At 40.9% G+C, this 20,525-nt stretch overlaps 2 protein-coding genes across 2 annotated transcripts; one reads left to right on the plus strand and one right to left on the minus strand.

Annotated features, from left to right (window-relative positions):
* Positions 1–1,451: 1,451 nt before the first annotated feature.
* cog2 (component of oligomeric golgi complex 2) lies at positions 1,452–10,830 on the plus strand. The gene is made up of 18 exons (XM_083988289.1): positions 1,452–1,595; positions 2,316–2,477; positions 2,674–2,739; positions 2,829–2,909; positions 3,052–3,155; positions 3,274–3,382; positions 4,352–4,531; positions 4,787–4,911; positions 5,352–5,478; positions 5,559–5,698; positions 7,164–7,225; positions 7,310–7,461; positions 7,535–7,720; positions 7,851–7,923; positions 8,269–8,411; positions 8,965–9,104; positions 9,276–9,459; positions 10,217–10,830. The coding sequence occupies exons 1-18, from the start codon at positions 1,539–1,541 to the stop codon at positions 10,307–10,309; spliced, it is 2,184 nt and encodes a 727-aa protein (XP_083844415.1). The 5' UTR covers positions 1,452–1,538; the 3' UTR covers positions 10,310–10,830.
* Positions 10,831–11,432: 602 nt separating this feature from the next.
* Positions 11,433–15,776, minus strand: agt (angiotensinogen). The gene is made up of 7 exons (XM_083988171.1): positions 15,617–15,776; positions 13,859–14,306; positions 13,335–13,701; positions 13,121–13,245; positions 12,853–13,001; positions 12,276–12,432; positions 11,433–12,187 (listed from the first exon to the last, which is right to left on the minus strand). Exons 2-7 carry the CDS (start codon positions 14,267–14,269, stop codon positions 12,011–12,013), a joined length of 1,386 nt encoding a protein of 461 aa, XP_083844297.1. The 5' UTR covers positions 14,270–14,306; positions 15,617–15,776; the 3' UTR covers positions 11,433–12,010.
* Positions 15,777–20,525: the final 4,749 nt, after the last annotated feature.

Raw genomic sequence — 20,525 nt, forward strand, 5'->3', positions numbered from 1 at the left:
AGCTCTCATTGAAGTTGGCAGAGACAGATTTACAAGGCAGGGAGAACATATGGCCACACATCTGACTTTCTTTCTCACAGTAAAATTCCCCTTGTAGGCTATTTCAGACATAGGTGCAGTGCTCTGACACGTTTTTTTTTTCTCTTCGAATGAAGATAAAGAATATAGGGTATAATCATCACATATAGTCCATTTGAAATTCATGATATTGAATGAACTCTGACCTTTGCAATGGCTGGCATTGCAAAGGTCAGAGTGATGCAACAGCAAGCACTGGTTGCAAGGGAGCAGCTGCAAAAAGTAGCATAAACTACTACAAATGAGTGTTTCCTTAAACTTACTTACGTGAGGAAACTTGTAGGAGAGCACAAGATGTTTTGTGCAACTGTTTTTATATTAAGAAAACCTTCACTTAGGGCAGTGTTTTTCAACCTTGGGGTCGGGACCCCACGTGGGGTCGCCTGGAATTCAAATGGGGTCGCCTGAAACGTCTAGTTTTAAAAAAAAATTAAAAAAAATTACTGATCTTTTTTTTTTTTTAACTAATTATTATTATTTTTAGAATTATGATTACAAACACCACACATCTTAAACAACTGTATTCTATACTTTCACTTTCTCAAATATAAATCAAGTTCAAATAAAATGCAAATATCTGAGCTGGCGCATCTTGCTTGGCCGTGATCACGTGACTGCACATGATAGCGGGGTCGCCAGAAACTTGTGATGTCAATAAGGGGTCCCGAGCCAAAAAAGGTTGGGAACCACTGACTTAGGGGGAATCTTAACTACAGTATGTTAATGCTTGTGTACACCCCCTGGATCTTTTTCTATATTTGTTTCAGATTCTAATTTATTCCTAAATCATTCTTCCAAGCTTTTTTCCCCGGTGCTATTACAATACAAAATATAAATAAACAGGTGGTGATAGTCTCAGTGCATGCATTCGGTATATTACTCATCTTTAAGCATTAAATTACACATAAACATCACATCAGTCAACAGCAACACAACAGAGTGAAGGCCATCAGAGATATGTCAGATATAGATTCAGATTAAAAAAACACAGCATGAGATGTTACTATTCTTGGTGAATGGTGGGTGGTAAATTGGTATGTTGAATTTATGGGACGCGTCATAGTGTTCCTCTGGCTCATGGGGTGTTTCGGCCTTTACACTATACACCCTCACCATCGTAAATATCGTTTGAATATAAATATAGTCAGACTGGACCTGTTTTTTTTTTTTTGCTTGTTTGTTTTTTCCGTTTTTTCTTCTTGCACCTGTTTTACTGTAAAGTCTGAAGAACACCTCCAACCACCACCTACAGGCCGGTGCAGTGACACCCTCCGGCCTCTAGAGGGCGGAGCAGCAGCAGCAGCAGCAGCAGCTCTGACTCTGCTTCGTTGGTGCCGCTCTTGCCATGTTTGCGGAAGCTCAGTGAGAGCAGCAGCAGCAGCAGCAGGAGCCTTGTCATCTTTATTGTGTGTGTGTATATGTTTGTGTTCTTGTAGCAGCTTGTGTTTTATTTATCCAAAATGAATCTGCCGAAGGGCCCGGACTCTCTGTGCTTCGACAAGGACGTGTTTATGAAGGTGAGGGTCCGTGAACGTCACATTGGTGACGCGTTATCCGGAGCTGGTGCTGTCAGACTAGTTAGCATTAAAGCTAAGTTCAGCTTCATTTCTGCGTGTAAACTCTGTCTTTGCTTTTATGAAATAGAAATATAGAGGTATTACCCATTTGATAATTATTGACATGGTTATTGTTGTAATTATGCTGCGTGTGAGTCATAGCTAATAGTGTTCATGCCACCACCTCATGTAACAGCACCTTCAGTTTGCACATGCACAATAATTTACACATTATTTATTATTAAGTTATTACATGCATATTGCACATACAAAACATTATCTATTACTGTTCAGCTTTAGTTTTGTATTATTATTATTATTATTATTATTATTATTATTATTATTATTATTATTATTATTATATTTTTCTATTACTGTTGCTCTTCAATTGTCTTTCTATTCTTATACTTAGTTTTTATACTGTTTATGCTGGCATTTATGTGTGGACAAACAACAAAGAAAGAATTTCATAACATGTTTCCTACTGTGCAAATGATAATAAATGCTTTAAATTGAATTGAGAAAATATGTCTGTGTTATAAAATGTACCTACGTTTTTTTCTTTCTGCATCTATATCCATATTCTGGCTACATGACTTTGTCTGCCAATGATTTAGTAGCTATTACTGGTTGTTATTGTTTGCATGGCTGACCACACTGTTGCCATGTCTGTGTCTGCAGGATGACTTTGACGTGGACCAGTTTGTGGCAGAGTGTCGGAAACAGGTGCAGCTGGAGGAGATGAGAGAGGACCTGGAGCTCTACTACAAGCTGCTGAAGACGGCCATGGTGGAGCTCATCAACAAGGACTATGCAGACTTTGTTAACCTCTCCACTAATTTGGTCAGTCGCCATTAATGTTGCCCCGGTCACTGTGGATGTAGTTGCATTCAGATAACACTGTTGGTCAGCATGGCAATTTTTGTCAAGTTTATTGATCAATAAAAGGCATATCAATCTAAAAGGTTTAATTGTCTAAATCCATCTAATGAGGGCAGATTGTTTCTAATCTCAGACCTCTGCTCCCTTGTTGTCTCAGGTGGGGATGGACAAAGCTCTCAATCAGCTTTCTGTGCCGTTGGGACAGTTACGTGAAGAGGTCATGGTATGTGTTATGATCAAAAACACTGTCAAGGTTTGATTCATTCCTGCCACAGAGGCTTTATGCATGTTGATGGTTGCTGTCTGTTGCAGAGTCTGCGGTTGTGTGTCAGTGAAGTGATTCAGGCCATAGACAACCAGCTGTCCAAACAGGAAGATCTACAGAAAAAGAAGGTTTGCCCCGTCCCCCATTACTTTGCTTTCATAATCATTTGGTCATTTCGTGTAACGTGTCTGCAGTGCGCCTGTGTTGAATCATTTCATAGCAATACTACTTTTCAGATACTGGTAGTTAACAATTGTCACCGTCCATCAGGTGTGTGTGCTGAGGCTAATCCAAGTGGTGCGCTCGGTGGAGAAGATCGAGAAGATCCTCCACTCACAGAACTCCAAGGAATCCAGCTCTCTGGAAATCAGCAGGTGGGAATCACATGAACAAACTAAACCGGGTGTCACAGAAAGTGGGCAGGTTATTTACCAAGCAACACCAGTTTAAATATTTACATTTGAATATCTTTGTGTATGTGTGTGTGTGCAGTCCTTTGTTAGCAGGTCAGATCCTGGAGAGAATAGCTACAGAATTCAACCAGCTGCAGTTTCACGCTGTGCAGAGCAAAGGCATGCCCCTGCTGGACAAAGTCAGACCGGTAAGTGTTGATGGGTCAATCATTGAGACTGCTGATAAATCTGTAGCCACTCAGTTAGTCGGACAGTTTTTCTGCTCTTCTGTCAATCGACCAGTGCTGTCATTATCTGAAAAAGATAATTGGCTTCTGTTTGGCCCCTTTTGGTAACAATAAGGAAACTTCTGTTCCAGACAAAAACATCAATGCACTGACTGTTCAGAAATTATCTCCTAAATATTTGTCTGTTTTTTCTGTAATATACTGGAATACTTTAAAGGGATAGTTCAACATTTTGACAAATTGGCCCATTGCCATAATCCCTATAGTCATAGCAGTAGGTTCGTTACCTTTAATTGTCGGTGCAAGCTATTTTTAGAACGGCGGAGCAGAGCCGTGAGCTGCTCAGAGCTACACTACGGAGGCTAATGGAATTTCTTGGTTTCCTTCATCAAACTAATCAAATACACAATCCAACAACTCCAAAACACGCTTGTGGACAAGTTGCGACCTGCACATTCACCACGCTATGAGATAATAACGGAACGTTACGAGACAGAGTTGTTTTCGAGGTAAATTCATGCAAAACAGCTAATGCGCTCTCCGTCGGGGGCAGTTTTCCAGCAAGCAGTCTCTGCATTTACCTCGAAAACAACTCCTTCTCGTAATGTTCCGTTATTATCTCATAGCGTGGTGAATGTGCAGGTCACAACTTGTCCACCAGAGCGTTTTGGAGTTGTTGGATTGTGTATTTGTTTGATGAGTTTGATGAGGGAAACCAAGAAATCCTATTAGCCTCCGTAGCGTAGCTCTGAGCAGCTTGCAGCTCTGCCCCGCCATTCTAAAAATAGCTTGCACTGACAATTAAAGGTAACGAACCTACTGCTATGACTATAGGGATTATGGCAATGGGTCAATTTGCCAAAATGTTGAACTATCCCTTCAAATCAAATCTTTGGACCGTGTATTTGACAAACCTTCGTCCTCTGTCAGCGTATTGCCGGCATCACCTCCATGCTGCAGCAGTCTCTAGAGGGCCTGCTGATCGAGGGTCTGCAGACGACCAACGTGGACATAGTGCGTCACTGCCTGCGGACATACGCCACCATAGACAAGACCCGAGATGCTGAAGCCCTGGTAGGACAGGTGCTGGTCAAACCGTACATGGACCAGGTAAATGTTTCCAGGAGCTTGTTATACTGTAGTTTCTAGGGCATTTCAACTTCTTTTGAGGACATTTTAGATTCAAAACTGATAATTTAAGTTCTTGGATCGTTTGTAATTAGCTCTTTATGGGCCTAAGAACTAGATAGCACATAACAAGAGATAATACTATGTAAATATTGACTTTTTTATTGGATGCCCTGTATATCCTGCCTTAGCAAGCTGCATGAATCAGCAGCTGAAAATCTCATCTTCTTCTTTTAGGTGATAGTGGAGGAAGCAGTGAAGTCTAGTCCCAATGGTCTCCAGCTGATGTACTCCAGACTGCTGGAGTTTGTTCCTCATCACTGCAGACTGCTGCGGGAGGTGACTGGAGGAGCCATATCCAGGTATTGATGTTATCATGCAGGCAGATCTATTCAAAGCTCAATCATAGATCAAGTAGTTCTTTGTTGTATTTTGCCTCTGCCAGAAAAAACAAATTGTCAGCTTTCATCTGTGGAGCTATTGAGCATACAGAATATTGGCTGTATGATCTTCTTCAAAGATCACGCAGCTTCAAACACGTCGATATTTATTTATTTTTGTTTTAGTTATACATTCATGTAATTACTATGCATCGTTTACTCGACAGATTTGAACATTTTCTGCTATAAAGAGTCTCGGCTTCACAGGGCCTAGTGGCCTTTAAATTTTTTTATTTTTTCCAGAAGAAACATCTACTACCGTTTGATTTTGTACATGAAATTAACCAGTTGTTGGTTTAGTGCTCCCTGTGTGAAGAATGATAATCTATTTTTAATGTGCCAATGTGCTTTTCTTTGCTCAGTGACAAAGCTGACACGGTGCCGGGTTATGATTTCCTGGTGAACTCCGTGTGGCCGGAGATAATCAGAGCGATAGAGGAGAGGCTGGCCTACCTCTTCAACCCTGGAAACCCGGACATATTCTATGAGGTACAGCCTGAGTGACACAGCTGGTTTGTGCATTCACTTTGTATGTGTGTGTTGTTTATTCTTCAACTCCTCTCTTCTAGCGCTACAGTGTGAGCATGGAGTTTGTGCGAAGGTTTGAGCGCCAGTGCAGCTCGCAGGCCAGCGTGAAGAGGCTGAGAGTTCATCCTTCGTACACCAGCTTCTGCAACAAGTGGAACCTGCCTGTCTATTTCCAACTACGGTGCATAACTTCGACACTATAGGCTCTACGCTGCACACTGAACCCCAGCCTCTAGATTACATCATGCACAGTTACACATTCACATTCAAAGTCTCTTCACTTACTGCAGGTTTCTGCCTCAATCATGTCGACTGTGTGACTTCAAATTTCTGGAAAAGTTAACATTCAAAGTCAGTCATTTAAATACAGATGGGCCTGGTCATTTCCCGTTTGGTGGTTTTACTGGGGATTTTTGTGTGGCACTATTTCATGGCCAGGTGCAGTCGTTTACACAAAGGTCTTGTTGTCACTGTGAAGTTGCCAGACAGCTGATGGTTATTCCAGGAAGTCACTGCACCAAGCCAGTAAATGGTCACATACACAACCGCCCCTGTAAAACTCGAATTAATTAACTTACTTAGGGCATGGTAGGTGGATTTTTGTGACCTTTCGTCAGTTTCCAGTCATGGGATGAGAAGCTAACCGTCGCCAGGGTGTAAACCTATAAGGGTGATCAGATCTCTCAGCAGGGAAACAACTAAGCTTATTTTCTAAATTTCTAAAACACATGCATATTCCTTCAAGCTCATAGAGAATATGTGTGTGCAGTCTATTAAATTTAGATGTGTCATTAAAAAAGAAAATGGTCAGACAGTGGCAAAGGTTTAATTCAATGTAGCATGATTGTAATAGATAGATAGATAGATAGATAGATAGATAGATAGATAGATAGATAGATAGATAGATAGATAGATAGATAGATAGATAGATAGATAGATAAAAAAATGTTTGGTTGTTGCAGTTGCAGCGCTATATATATATAAAAACAAACAAACAAAAAAACACAATTCTGACCAAAAATAAAGTGCCAAAAGTCAAATATCAATATCAATATGGCCCAGCAACAAAAACTCAAGTATGCAAACAACAGATAAAAGGTTGAACGTGTGCAAAGGTAGCAGTAGTTGCATTGTCCTAAGTGACTAATTAATTAAATGGTGAGCAGATAAATTAAACTGGTCTTGCTTCAGAGCTCAAGAGATAAGCACTGACTAAAAAAGACAAGTTGGAAGACAAGTCGGAGAAAAGCCTATTTTGGAAGATTTGGGAAATTACTGACATTAGTTTCATGCATAGTGATGAAAAGAGGGAAATTGCCGATTAATAAACAAAGCCCATAAACACTGGACACTGGACCTTGACTGAATGGTCATTGATCTATGCGACAGAGTAAAGAAATGTTCTCCTGCTCCCTCCTGCCCACGCAAACATGCACACACTGTAAAGTACACATGGCACAGATTCACCACAGCACGTCAAGATAAATATCAGGGTGTGTGTTGTGTCCTCATTTCACAAAGACAAACTTGCACGTTGCAGCTTCTCTGGAAAGTACATAATTTCTAGTACACAGTGTTGTTTCACGTCATGAGCGGATGCACATCGTAGCTAATAACACATTGATTGTTTTTGTCTTCCCCCTCAGATACAAGGAAATAGCAGGAAGTCTAGAGAACGCCATAAGTGATGGACTCGAGGCTGCACCAGGTAGGAATTTTCCACCACAAACATCAGTTTTGACTTCATGCTTTGCTCGTAGTAACTGTGTGTCTGTGTCTGTTTTCTGTCCAGCTGGCAGTGTGTACCACCTCCAGGTCTCTGAGGTGTTGTGGTCCTGTCTGATGAGGTGCTGGTCCGACAAGGTCTACCTGTCGCCTCTGGCCCATCGCTTCTGGAAGCTCACACTGCAGCTCTACTCACGATACGCAAAATTTCTCGATGAGGTACAGTAATCCTAATGAAAAAATGCAAATGATTAGTCACGTTTGGTCCTGACGTGTATCGGCGTCTACGCAGGTGCTGACTAAGAGTCCGTCCTCTGAGGTGACCAAAGAGCCGACCAGGCCTCTGCCCAGCTCGGCCTCCTCCACCTCCAGCCGGACGTCGATGGACGACGGCGGCAGTGAGGGCGGGAGTCCTGCGTCCCTGTCCACCAAAATGCTGGTCTACATCGCCGCTGACATCCAAAAGCTTCAGGACCAGGTGCTTACACATATTTTTACCTGTGTAGCTCCAGTTGACCTGCATAAATTACACTTTATATTTACATCAGCAACACAAAGTGTCCCTGTCAGAGAAGTCCAAACTGACTGTTGGCTCTTCTTCCTCTTAGATCCCGGAGCTGTCAAAAATGGTCCAACAACGTTTAGAAGCTATTGGATTCAAAAACTTTGCTATTATGGAAGGTAAGCTGTCAATATAATGTCTTCACAACTAATTTTAAGCTTTTCACTTCCTTTTATTCAGTCTGTAAAGAGTTGTTAAACAGATAAATGTCAAAATGGACGAGAATAATTTTCTTAATTTTATTGGGATTATCTGTCACCACACTATCTGCTGTGGCCTACATGTTCATGCTATCATAGATGCCTATTTCCCCTGTTGACATTTAAGTGTCAATGTTATTTTAAACATGATGTCGTAATCAACCAAGTTGTGGTCAGAAAATATAATATTATTATAACTTTGGTCCAGCAGGTCAGAGTGTGTGTGTCTTTCGTAGTATTTATTAGCACTGTCTTCCATGTCAGATGCCCTAGCAGACTCCAAAGCATGCCTCTCAACTAGTGTTCCCACTCTGAACGCAAAGATGACGCAGCATCTGACTGAACGCTGCTGCCGCTTCCTGAAGAGTGCCTCTGAGGTCCCACGACTCTACCGCAGGACTAATAAGGTCAGTGAAGCTGCAAACACATGCACATGTATGTGTTTCTCCTGTATTTCATCATATAATGGTCTCCAATCATTTAACAGAGACCAGGAGCTGTTTATCTGATTTACATAAAACAGGCTGACCACACTTTTAAGAGATTTCTTGTACAGTATGTGAAGGTCATCAGTTTGACGAACTAACTGAATTTATCTCCAGTGAGACAAATCAAACATCTTTACCTTAAATTACCACCACTCGCTCATTCATGGTTAGCCCGTCTATTCCCCAGTGGCCACCAACTGTTTCCCTATTTATCATTTGTAGCAATGTGAGAGGTGTTGGTAAGCTTTTTGTTGTTGTTGTTTTTGGCAGAATCAGTGTCAATATGACTGGGGACTGTAGAAATCTATAATAACAAAATAGCCTACAACTTGTGTGTTTCCTTTAATAGTTCTCTCCTTATTAACAACATGAAGAAAAGATAGAAGTTTTAATGCAGCTTTCAACCAACACGGGTTCTTAAAATATAATACGTTTGTGAAAACCTAGATTATCTGACTTCCTCCCTGAATAGGATTTGCCTGTGCGTGCATCAGCGTACATGGACAACGCACTGCGTCCGTTACATCAGTTGCTGACGGACTCAACAGGCCTGGTCACCCCCGCCACGGCACAAGAATGGCTGCGAGTTGCACTTTGTGACTGCACACAGAGGTGATTTTACACACACAAGTAGACTCCATCTGAAGATGATTATGTAGATCCACACAGTTTAAATGAAAATGTCTCATCACATTAACACAAAGAAACTGAGAGGAATTGAATTGATATATTAACTTCCGATTGCAGCCGTCTTTCTTGACATTTTGAACGGTTTCTGTTCAGGTACTATGAGACTATCTCAGAGGTGCTGAGCTCTGTGAGAAAGATGGAGGAGAGTCTGAAGAGACTGAAACAAGCCAGAAAAGGTGCGAGCGCAACGACCACGGCAGGAGCTAATGGTGGACCCACAGACGACAGCAAGATCCGACTTCAGCTGGCACTGGACGTGGAATACCTGGGGGAGCAGGTCAGTGGTGTTTGGCAAGTGCTCAAACCCGTATTTACTGTCACTGAACACTTTATTGGGAACACCTGCTCGTTCATGCAACTATCCAATCAGCCAGGTCAATGCATTAAGAGACCATGGGCTTCATTTGATGTTCACATCAAAAAAAAAAAGAGACCTCAGTGACTTGATGCATGATTGGTGGTGCCAGACTGGCAGGTTTGTGTATTTCTTAAACTGCTGATCTCCTGGGATTTTCACACACAACGATCTGTAGTGGTTTTACCCAGATTGGTGTGCAGAACAAACAATCTCCAGTGAGCAGACACAACTGATCTGTTGAGGTCAGAGGAAAATGGTTTACGCCTAATGGTCTATGACAACGTGCCGCGAGCATGTTACAACATGAGTGGATCAACAACAGAAAGCACAGGCTCAACAAGACTGGACCTCTGACGACGGCAAAATCTGGATTTCTGCAGAGGCACAGTGATGGAGATGTTTTCACAACCACTTCACTGCACCGCCCAGCTGACAGATCTGTCAAACAAATATGAAGCCAACTCTCTCAACATCTCCTGAAATCAGTGCCATGAAGAACTGAGGCGTATTTGGGGGCAAGACGAGCATGGTGATCCCAATAAAGTGTACAGGAGTGTGTATACTGTACTGTAGACAAAATATGTCCTTTGCTGAAGTTATTCATGGTGTTTCGGTGTCATCTGAAGCACTTGTGTTTATTTCCTCTCATGTTGCTTTGTCCTGTTGTTTGTCTCAGATCCAGAAGATGGGTCTTCAGCCAAGTGACATCTCCATGTTTTCCACTCTGATGGACCTTGTGAAAGAGGCCCGAGAGCTCGCTGAGCAGTAACACACTAACGGACCCAACCCATTAACATGCTGCACTCATCTCTGCGTTTGTCCCAGTCAGTCCCAGGCTAAAAGTCACAGTCTGGTTACAGCTGATGATGATCACACCATGAAGAATGTACAAGATGTGATAACTACTCAAATCTCTTCTTGACGTTTTTTTTTTTTTTTTTTACATTAGAGCCATAGTGCACAAACAAATTATGGTTTGAAACAGCAGATGAACTCCTGTCTGGATCATCATCAGTTCTGCTGCATTTTGAATAAAACGGTGAACAGAAATGTATTTTTCTGATATGGCAAGAAAGCTGTAAGGAGATACTTAAACAATATTTGTCTAATTTCTGCTGCTGCTTAGTGAAGGATTAATCTCGGTCTTTTAGTGTGTAATGTGTACATTTTTGTTAAAATCAAAGTTGTATATTATAATATGTTTAACATGATTAACTTGGGGTAAAATAAAATTCTTTGGATACAATATAGATTTTTTTTTTGTATTTTAATACTAATCATCAAACATAAGCTGACTGTTGAGTGTTTGTGTATTAGTCAAATGCACAGCACTCAGACCGTTGTGTCAAGCAAAACGTCATTGATACATGTAAATAAACTCTGAAACGTGACAGGTTGATGCCACACTGTAATTCTGGTGTTTTTGATTTTTTTTTAAAATAATTAATAAGCCACTGAGTCAGTCACCTCAGTCAGCATTATTGCCTACACCCATGGTACTTTTTCATCATTTACTTTGTAATATTTATGAATGACAATTATGAATATTTATGAATTAAACGGACATCATGAGATTTGACAGTTTACACTAAATTGTATGATGTTGATTGTTGCAATGAATATGTATTGGAATAATATTTATGTATATTATTTCTAATTTGAGAAATGATTGCTGTTGATTAGATAGTTTCTTAAATGGATAGTTCTCTGAATTATTATTCTTTCATCTCATTAAAATTTTCATCAGCAGAAAAAGGACCATCATCTCTAGAGGAGAGAGGTGATCGACCTCTGTTGCAGCAGCCTGTTTAGGTTGAGATAAATATTGATGCAACACTGAAATGATAAAGACATTGACTTAAAACCCTGATGAAAAGCAACGACACATTGACTTTATTGGGAAACAAATGTTTTATTTTTGCAATCACAAAAGGTAACAAAACAAAAATAAACTCTTAGTTACAATATACAACGTATCAGTCATTCAACGTAGAGAACCGTGTGTACTGTACCTACTCTACGGGAAAAATACTGTACAGAACTCTGCTATAATAAATTTTACAGGAAAAAAAAACAATTGGGATTTTAAAAATACTGCTTGACAACAATTCAGCTTAAAGTAACAGCTTTTCATAAATACTGAGACAAGGGATCCTGAGTGGCTCCTGAGTTTGTGGAGAGGATCAGGTCAGAGGTGAACGATGGCTGCAACACTTCAGTATTGATGTATTTGTCTTGTGTGAGATTGTACTTCATTCTTCATGTGCCGCTCTGTATGTGGCCATTACTTCATTTGAAAAACAAGGGTATGACCTAAATAAGATGTCTACTGAATGATTGATTTCAGCCCCTGTGGAAGCTTAAGCTGTAGGCAACAACGTAGATTATAAAGAAATGGGACCTGTCATGTCGGACATTTATCATGTCAGAAGTTTTCGTTGGCATTATACGATATAACTAAAATATAACTTTAGAGTGTGGGGTTTGTGATCTTGCCCAGCATGAGGATGGCGTTAGAATCTCCCTCTATAATAGAAAAGAAGAAGGGACGGTTGATGGACAGTCTCAGAGGGACGCCTGCCTCTTGTGTCTTTTCCTCAAGTTCTGCTCCTTCCTCTGACATCTCGAAGGACACTTTGTTCACGGCCTGAGAGGAGACAGGAAGATCTGTTAATCATGCACACATAGCTTACACAGTGAGTGGGTTTTTTCCTTCGACAACGTGCGTAGTTCACCTTATCTATAGTGAAGGGCTTGGTGTTGCTGAGTTTGCTGAACTCAGCCTGGGAGCCCAGCAGTTTGGCCTCGATTTCTGGGTCCATGTTGGTCAGCAGGTCATGCAGGTCAGTCACGGCGGACATGGAAAACTTTGGCAGTGACAGCTCCAACAGTCTGGGTGGGTGAGGCGTAAACAGTTTGAATTTTAAGATTTAAAAAAAAAAAGTGTTTGAACTAAAATGGGATTGTACCTGATGCTTTCTCTCCTAAAACCCATACTTATTTGCTTTACATTGATCAGACATTATTGGCTGACTGATGCACAGATAGACAGTAAACTAAGATCATATAACCTGTAGTCAATAATATGGCAGACACCACATATCCAGATAATGTTTCTATGTAGTCATGGAAAACAACAAGTGCTAAAAATCACAGAAGGTTTTTCAAAATAATCCAAGTTGTAAGTATATCAATTACATTAGTGGATCCCTGCAATAATGCCTAAGCATGAATGTTACAGATGTAACATAACATACTACGCTGAGGTGACAAAAAGTCTGGAGTTAGTGTTGAAGAAAGGATAACACTCACCCTTCCTGGAGGTTCTGGTACCAGCTCGACATGACGTCTGTGAGCAGCTTGGACTCAATGTCACGGAGGCTGACTCCTTCATGAGGCAGGACCAGCAGCATGTACGACCTTTTGCTCAGAGACAGCTTCACAACAGTGCACCGCCGCACCTTCAGAGGAACACAGCAAAGAGAAATATAGATGAATGAAGTCATCAATATTTAAGGAAGTTCAACTTTTAAAGCTGGAGATACGCAGTAAACTGAATGAGCCCTTAAATCAGCTTTACCTTATCATTCAGGTAGTGGTACTGACCCGTGTGGGTCATCAGTGGAGCCATCACTGTGGTTGTTTCATCCACGTGAAACTCCTGCATGGTGGTCCTCTCTGGCTGGAAGGCCGTCTTCCAGTTGCCTGAACAGACAAAGAAGACAAAGAAATCAGACACTACCCGTCCAATCTCAGTTTTTGAATTTTAAAAATCAAAGTCAACAGAGACAGACCTTGAAAGTTGAATGAAGTGATGAACAGAAGGTCTCTTGTGGAGTTCAGGTCGCTGAAGATGTTCTTCACTTTCCTCTCTGACGTCTTCTCCACAAAACTGTTGACCAGTTGCTGGGCCTCCTGAGGTTTGGAGAAGTCCACGCTGCGGATGAACGATGCGTCTGAGAAGTCCTGAGTGCCTTGGATGAAATCCTCGGACAGCTGAACATCCGGGCGGGTGAAGGCCCAGACCTGGGTGGTGATTTCATCTTTGGGTCCATCGTCCACCAGAGAGTTGATGCTCTGCAGGGTCTTGAGAACCTTGTGTCCGTCCACCAAGGACACACAGTCCTCTCGGTCAGTGTCACTGCTGAGGCCTAGAAGAAGCTGCAAGGACAGAAGAGGGGTGGGGAACATTTACTTTTGAGTTGATAACTGATGGTGAAGACCAAATCAATCGTCCATTGACTAACACCTTTTTTTTTTTTTGGGGGGGGGGGGGGGGGGGTTGCTTCTAAAGACAGAGAAAATCAAAAGCAAAGACCTGGAAGGGACGCGCTGTCTTCTTGGAGGCTCCCAGGTAGAAAGTGACCAGGGATCCGTAGGTGTTGACCGGAGAGAGGAGGGTGTTGCTGCTGTGCTGCTTGCTGCTGAGAGCCTGGTACATCCTCAGGCCCAGAGAGTTCAGCAGCCCCGCCAGAACCGCCGTCCTCTCTGTGATGTTCTGCCTCTGTGCATCCAGTTTCGACTGGTCCCTGCTGTCCGGTGTCAGGACTTCAATATCAAGAGGCGTCACAGGAAACGTCTCCAGGGGCTTGGACGTCTGGGTCTGCAGGGTCTCGCAGCTGACGTTCTCGGCAGCAAAGAGAGCGAAGGGGTGGACGTAGACGCGGTTGGCCTGACTTCCTGACAGGCAGCACCATAGTAGGAGGAGTAGGAGAGGGGATCTCTGCATCTTGCCTTTGTTGGTAGTCCCCTTATAATGATTCCTTCTGTGATGGGCAATAGATATTTTTAGTTAAAGATCAATCCCCTCAAGTATATCAAAACACAAACTTCCTCCTGTGCACTTCTTGGTGAGTACCAAGCACTGGGTTGTCTGGGAATGCTACTATTAGTGGTGCAGCTTTCGTCTGAAATCTGGCTGAATCCGATTTTCCGTCTCTGACAGGATTGGCTGGCAGGAACACTGGGCATAGAGCGGCATGTCAGTGATTGATTGACCACTCTTTGTGTGTCCTCTCTCCTGCTGGTCAGTGAATGCGAGCAGACATTACCCTCTGCAGAAAGAGGTCGCATAGATAATGAAGATGCATCTAGTGCGTGCATCTGTGTGCGTGCGCAATATGGATGTTGTTTATTGCTGGTTTCATATTGAGGACGCAAATTTAATTTGGTCAGACAGTCAACCAAATTTAGATTCTCAAATTATCACCATATATTAAGAAAAAACTGGACACTGATTGTGAAATATGATACAAATTTGCTTGTTTATCATGGAACAACTAGCCTATACAAATAAACACATGCTAGAATTGATATATTATATGTAGAGAGATGACCCATAAATAAGTTGCAAAAACAAACTAAGTATATGATAAAAATAAATATAAATATAGTGACAAGTTCATTTCACATGTTATCAACTCTCTATTGTTGCTGGAGCTTCTACTGTATAGGGAGTAAACTACACTACAGTTGATCACCTATGTTGGCAACTTTCTCTTTGTTATGAACACTTTCTGAGCATTAACCCACTTGGAACTTGGGAAAGTGTCCTTATGCAAAAAATAGGACTTTATCCTTTGAGTTGAACGTGCAGACGTGTGGACTGATGGACTCTTGAAAGGAGGTTAGCAAACACTGGATTTTCCTCTGTTTGGACATGCACCACAGGACATGGCCTTGGTTCCTGATCAATAAAAACCACTGCACTTAAATGTTCCTACACACAACCAACCACGTAGCCGGTGACTTGTTGACAGAGGCTAAATTAGAAAAAACAAACAAACAAAACATGATAGATTGTTGATCAGAAACATTTTCTGTCAAGCTCCGTAACTTTGCACAACAAACCTGTGCTATGAGAGGATTCATAACTATCTTGTTTTCAAGTGGGTCATTTACAGAAATAAGCTTTCATATATATTTTTATGAAGTAGATAACCCTAAAATACGACAGCTTTCGATATTTAAAAAATATATCTTTTGGTTTTGAAGAATTTAATGCAACCTAAAAAAAAACTCATTTGCATTCACTGCACTGCACAAGTAAAAGGTAAAAGTCAAAGTTTGCTCTTACCGTGTGTGTGTCTGGTGTTGCTGCTACTGAGCGAGGTGCTGAATGAGCTCCTGCCTCCCCTGCTCCCTGACTTTAACGCAGCCAGCCGCTCAGCGTGCTCGCACTCTGGTTACTGATTAACCAAAGCAGCATTGAGTCAGGGGCTCTGCTGCCATGACTCACAGCCTGCTTTGTACTGATGAGCTGCTGCTATAGATAAATAGGTCTGACAGGGGGAAGAAAAAGCCCACCCAATGTCCCTCTGCATGTTGACTTTAGGAGGATGATGCAAGCACATCCTGGAGGGGGTGAAAAGGAGAGAGCTCGGCCTCCACAAAGGAGGAGTAGCAGAGGGACAGCCATGCGTGTTTGTGTGTGTTTGCCATCAGTGTGACTCACTGAAAAGTCACCGTATTGTGGAGATGTTAATTACGCATGTTCTTTGTCATTTCTGCCTTACGGGGGTCAAACAAGTATCAAATAAACAAGTCTATAACCGTGGTCACCCAAATCTATACAAGAACAAAACAAACAGATAAAAAGAGACGAGGAATAGGAAGAGTCATGATTTTAGAAGTGTAGGGTTAAGGTACCTGTTGTGCTACTATTATGTTATTCATGTTGTCCTGTTTTCAGTTTGATCCAATAAGAAAAAAAGAAAAAAGAAGTGCAAACTAACGGTTTATAATGAGCCCATACAATAACTAAAAGTGAAAGTGTCTGAGAAATGCACATACATAAAAAGCCCAGCTCTGTCTCTGTTATCCTAACTTCATCCCTCTCTCATGCCACTTGCCAATCTTTTAAGTTACACCTGGATTTTTCCCATGTCCTATAAAAGAGCAAACACCTTTCACATATCCTTATTGTCAGGTAAACTATAATCTGTGAATATATTGAGGAAAATCCTCCTCACACACCTGGTTCAACAGAGCATTGTACACTAGGTTGTCTCGTCAGAAGGAGAAACTGACCACGTGTTCAAGTGTTTTACAGCCCTGGTTTTATCTTTTATAAACATTGTTACAGTAATAACAGCTGATAACTGGAGGTTAGCGGTGTTTATGTAATACTGACAGTGTGCTACTGTAGATTGTTGTAAACGACTAACAAGATAAAACTAAAAATGTGATACAGTATCTGGCTGATCAGATCTTATTGACACAACATTTATATATAGTTTTTTTTTTATGTTGATATTGATTTCACTCTGCAAACATTTTTACATTGATAAAATGCCAAATGTTCATATTTTGCTCAGATATTTGATTTAAAATCAATAAACCTTTTTGACAATGATCAATCAGATCTGGGGTTTTTTTTTGGCTGAAATGCCAATGATGTTTTGGTAAGGCAGGGAATAAACAACAATATGAATCATCCTCATAGGACTAGTAGGCTATAAGATTACTTTTTTTCAACCTTTATTTATCGAAATAAAAATGTTTGAGAACAAATTCTCATTTACAAACATGACCTATGCACTTATGTAAACTCTGAATAGTAAACCTCACTCATTAACTGCTAGTCCAATTTAAATTCAAGCAGAAATACAAAACATGCTAATACAAATAACATATTTAATTTTATGTATTCTTTTTACAGTCTATGGTATTTTAAAGCTGAATTAAAATATAAAATGATCAAAAATAACATAATATCAATATGTACTACAAATGTTGCTAATGTGCTAATATAAAGATTAAAAACAAAACATATAACATAACAAACGTAAAAAGCCACACTGAGGGCAGATTTATAGTTGCTTTTACAGGTAAAGTATGTGCATGTTAAAGATAAATAAGATTAATAGAATTTTTTTTTTTTTTTTTTTTTTTTTAAAGGATGAATGAAGACAAACTTTGAAAAAAGTGTCAGGAAATAGATAAACACAGAAGGTGCATAGTAACAGGGTTTTGGGGAACAGGAGTATACACAGAGGCACAGAGCCATGCTACATTTTCCTCCAAAGCAGCTCAAACATATTAGCAAAGTGCTAATATCAGAACGACTAACTATGTTCAGCTTAGTTTGGCATGCTGACATTTACTAATAAGTGCAAAGTTCAGCTGATGGGAATGTTATTAGTTTCATAAACTAAAGCATGAACAGATGACGGATGCCTGTGCCAGATTGAGCTAGAAGACAACTCTAAAGAGATACTAAATGACAAAAAATAAATGAAAACAGCGACAAAAAGGGACACAAAATTATAAAGAGGCTGTTTTTTTAAATCAAGGTGTTGACCTCCTGTGGCGCATTGTCTAATAATCCCTCCATGATCCAGATGATGATGATGATTGCAGATCTGATCTATATGCCTACTTATGCTGTTGTGTAGTGAACTGTTGTATAGGATAGGATTAGTCTTTTGTTAAGGATATTATATATCTTATAGTTTACTGTAACACAATATATAAGTGATCCGGCAGGATTCAGGTACTGACAATAGAAACTCACAATTTCTGCAGCAGATGTGAAGTTACACATGTGAGATGATTATAGTGCATATTTTATCATCCACTCATTTGTAAGTTCCCAAAACCAGCATGAAGGTCCAGTGTGTGTCTTAAGCAAATATCATCTCCCGTCCTAAAACTAGATTAGTGAATAGTTTTATGATAGTTAACCAAGTGTGTGTTTCTCATGCTATCTCATTACCAAAGTGATGACATCAGAAACGTTAAGGGTGCTGCTGCTACATCAAAGTGGGCTGTTGGGTATATAAGCTGCTCAGGTTCAGCATCTAAACCAAGTTGGAAGAAGAACGGATTCACCATGTGGACTCTGTTGGTTCTCTGCAGCGTGATCGCCACACACGGAGTGCAAGGTATTATCCATTCATCTCTTATCATTGTGTGTGTGTGACATTTTTTGTTTTTGTTTTTTTAGTTTAGGATTTTAAATGTTTTCTGGCAGACATTTTGTTTTATATTTGCTCCTTTTGGTTGTTGTTAGCTGAACTCCTACTGAATTGTTAGTGGTATACTGACCTTTGATTTTATTCTTTCATCTATCAGGTGCTGCTCGCTGGACTACATGGTTTCCCTCTGTAACTACAGCAGGTATAAAACCCCTTCAAGTCACAGCCAATTTGTCTTTGAGAACTTGTTATGTAGTTATTCCTAGGTAGGTGTAATGTCTTCAACATCTTCCTGTGTCTCCCAGATCGGCCCTCGTGTCGTTACAACTGTGGATACAACTTTGGAAGCTGCTCCTGCTCTGGCTCTTGTGAATACTATGGCAACTGTTGTCATGACTTCCACCGTAAGTGCCAAGTCTAACAAATCAATAGCTGTAGCAGCCGTCGCTTGCTGGAGAAATCTGCTTGTCAAATTTCAGTGTGACACTGTGCTGTGCTGAGAGTGACACTATGAAATTGTATGTTGTCTTTTTATTAATATCATTAAACAATAAGCGAATTATATGTTATTATGCAGTAAGTTAGTGACTACAAACTTCTCTCTCTGTCACGTAGGCTATTGCCCATCTACAGCATGGACTACTGCTGCTGCTACCACAGGTAATGATAATTCGATTTTTGTAGTTAAAAGTATGAACTCTCTTACATATGTATATAAGAGCCCTACAGTAGCTCAAGTGATATTAATAATTTATATCTCTCTATCAGTTTGGCCCACACCTGGGATCCTCAGTGTGCATTATGAGTCTTCTCCAAATAATAAAGTTCAATACAATAACACCTACTATCTTAGCTCTAGTTCAAGTGATAATAATAATAATAATAATAATGCTGTATCTGTACTAAAAAGTGTAGCCTACACGTTATATTTAGTTTTTCCTGAACAACTGTAACGTGATGTCATCATCCTTCCTGTGTCTCCCAGCTGGATCGTGTCGTTACAACTGTGGATACAACATGGGAAGCTGCTCCTGCTCGAGCTCTTGCCGTTACAATGGCAACTGTTGTCCGGACTACTACTGTAAGTGCCAAGTCTAACTAACAAATCAACAGCAGTAGCAGCCGTCTTATCTCTCTCTCTCTGGAGAAATCTGCCTGTCAAATTCCAGTGTAATAATGACACATAAGCATATAAAACAAGTAGGTGTAATATTGTGCAGTAGCCTACGTTACTGTAATGACTTCACTCTTCTTCCTCTCATGTAGACCACTGTGATGGCACTTGGCCTACACCAGCCACAGCCCCCACCCCAGAGCCAGAGGCTACAACCCCAGGTATAAAAACCCTTCAAGCTACAGCCAGTTTACCTCTGAGAACTTGCTGTGTAAAGATTCATGTGATGTCAACATCCTCCTGTGTCTTCCAGCTGGCTCATGTCGTTACAACTGTGGATCCAACATGGGAAGCTGCTCCTGCTCGTACTCTTGTCAATACTATGGCAACTGTTGTGATGACTACTACTGTAAGTGCCAAGTCTAACTAACAAATCAACAGCAGTAGCAGCCGTCTTATCTCTCTCTCTCTGGAGAAATCTGCCTGTCAAATTCCAGTGTAATGACACATAAGCATATAAAACAAGTAGGTGTAATATTGTGCAGTACGTTAATGACTTCACTCTTCTTCCTCTCATGTAGACCACTGCGATGTAGCAACCCCCCCAGCTACAGAAGCGCCTACAGAGACTTACACAACATACCCAGGGCCTTCAACCACAGGTATAAAAACCCTTCAAGCTACAGCCAGTTTACCTCTGAGAACTTGCAATGTAAAGATTCATGTGATGTCAACATCCTCCTGTGTCTTCCAGCTGGCTCGTGTCATTACAGCTGTGGATCCTACCAGGGAAGCTGCTCCTGCTACAGCTCTTGCCGTTACAATGGCAACTGTTGTCATGACTACAGCTGTAAGTGCCAAGTCTAACAAATCAACAGCAGTAGCAGCGCGCTCTCTCTCTGAAGTCTGTCATATTCCAGTGTGATGACACAGAAATGTGTAAAACAAACAGT

This window comes from Trachurus trachurus, assembly GCF_905171665.1.
Source record: "Trachurus trachurus genome assembly, chromosome: 15".
Taxonomy (NCBI): Eukaryota; Metazoa; Chordata; class Actinopteri; order Carangiformes; family Carangidae; genus Trachurus; species Trachurus trachurus.

What these genes read in the sequence shown, in the direction of transcription:
- cog2 (XM_083988289.1), top strand. Translation starts at nt 1,539, where the DNA reads ATGAATCTGCCGAAGGGCCCGGACTCTCTGTGCTTCGACAAGGACGTG. An exon ending in AGTTACGTGAAGAGGTCATG is followed by an intron (nt 2,740 to 2,828) that starts GTATGTGTTATG and finishes TGTCTGTTGCAG; the next exon opens with AGTCTGCGGTTGTGTGTCAG. An exon ending in ACGCAAAATTTCTCGATGAG is followed by an intron (nt 7,462 to 7,534) that starts GTACAGTAATCC and finishes GCGTCTACGCAG; the next exon opens with GTGCTGACTAAGAGTCCGTC.
- agt (XM_083988171.1), bottom strand. Translation starts at nt 14,269, where the DNA reads ATGCAGAGATCCCCTCTCCTACTCCTCCTACTATGGTGCTGCCTGTCA. An exon ending in CACTTCATTCAACTTTCAAG is followed by an intron (nt 13,246 to 13,334) that starts GTCTGTCTCTGT and finishes TTGTCTGTTCAG; the next exon opens with GCAACTGGAAGACGGCCTTC. An exon ending in AGCCCTTCACTATAGATAAG is followed by an intron (nt 12,188 to 12,275) that starts GTGAACTACGCA and finishes GTCTCCTCTCAG; the next exon opens with GCCGTGAACAAAGTGTCCTT.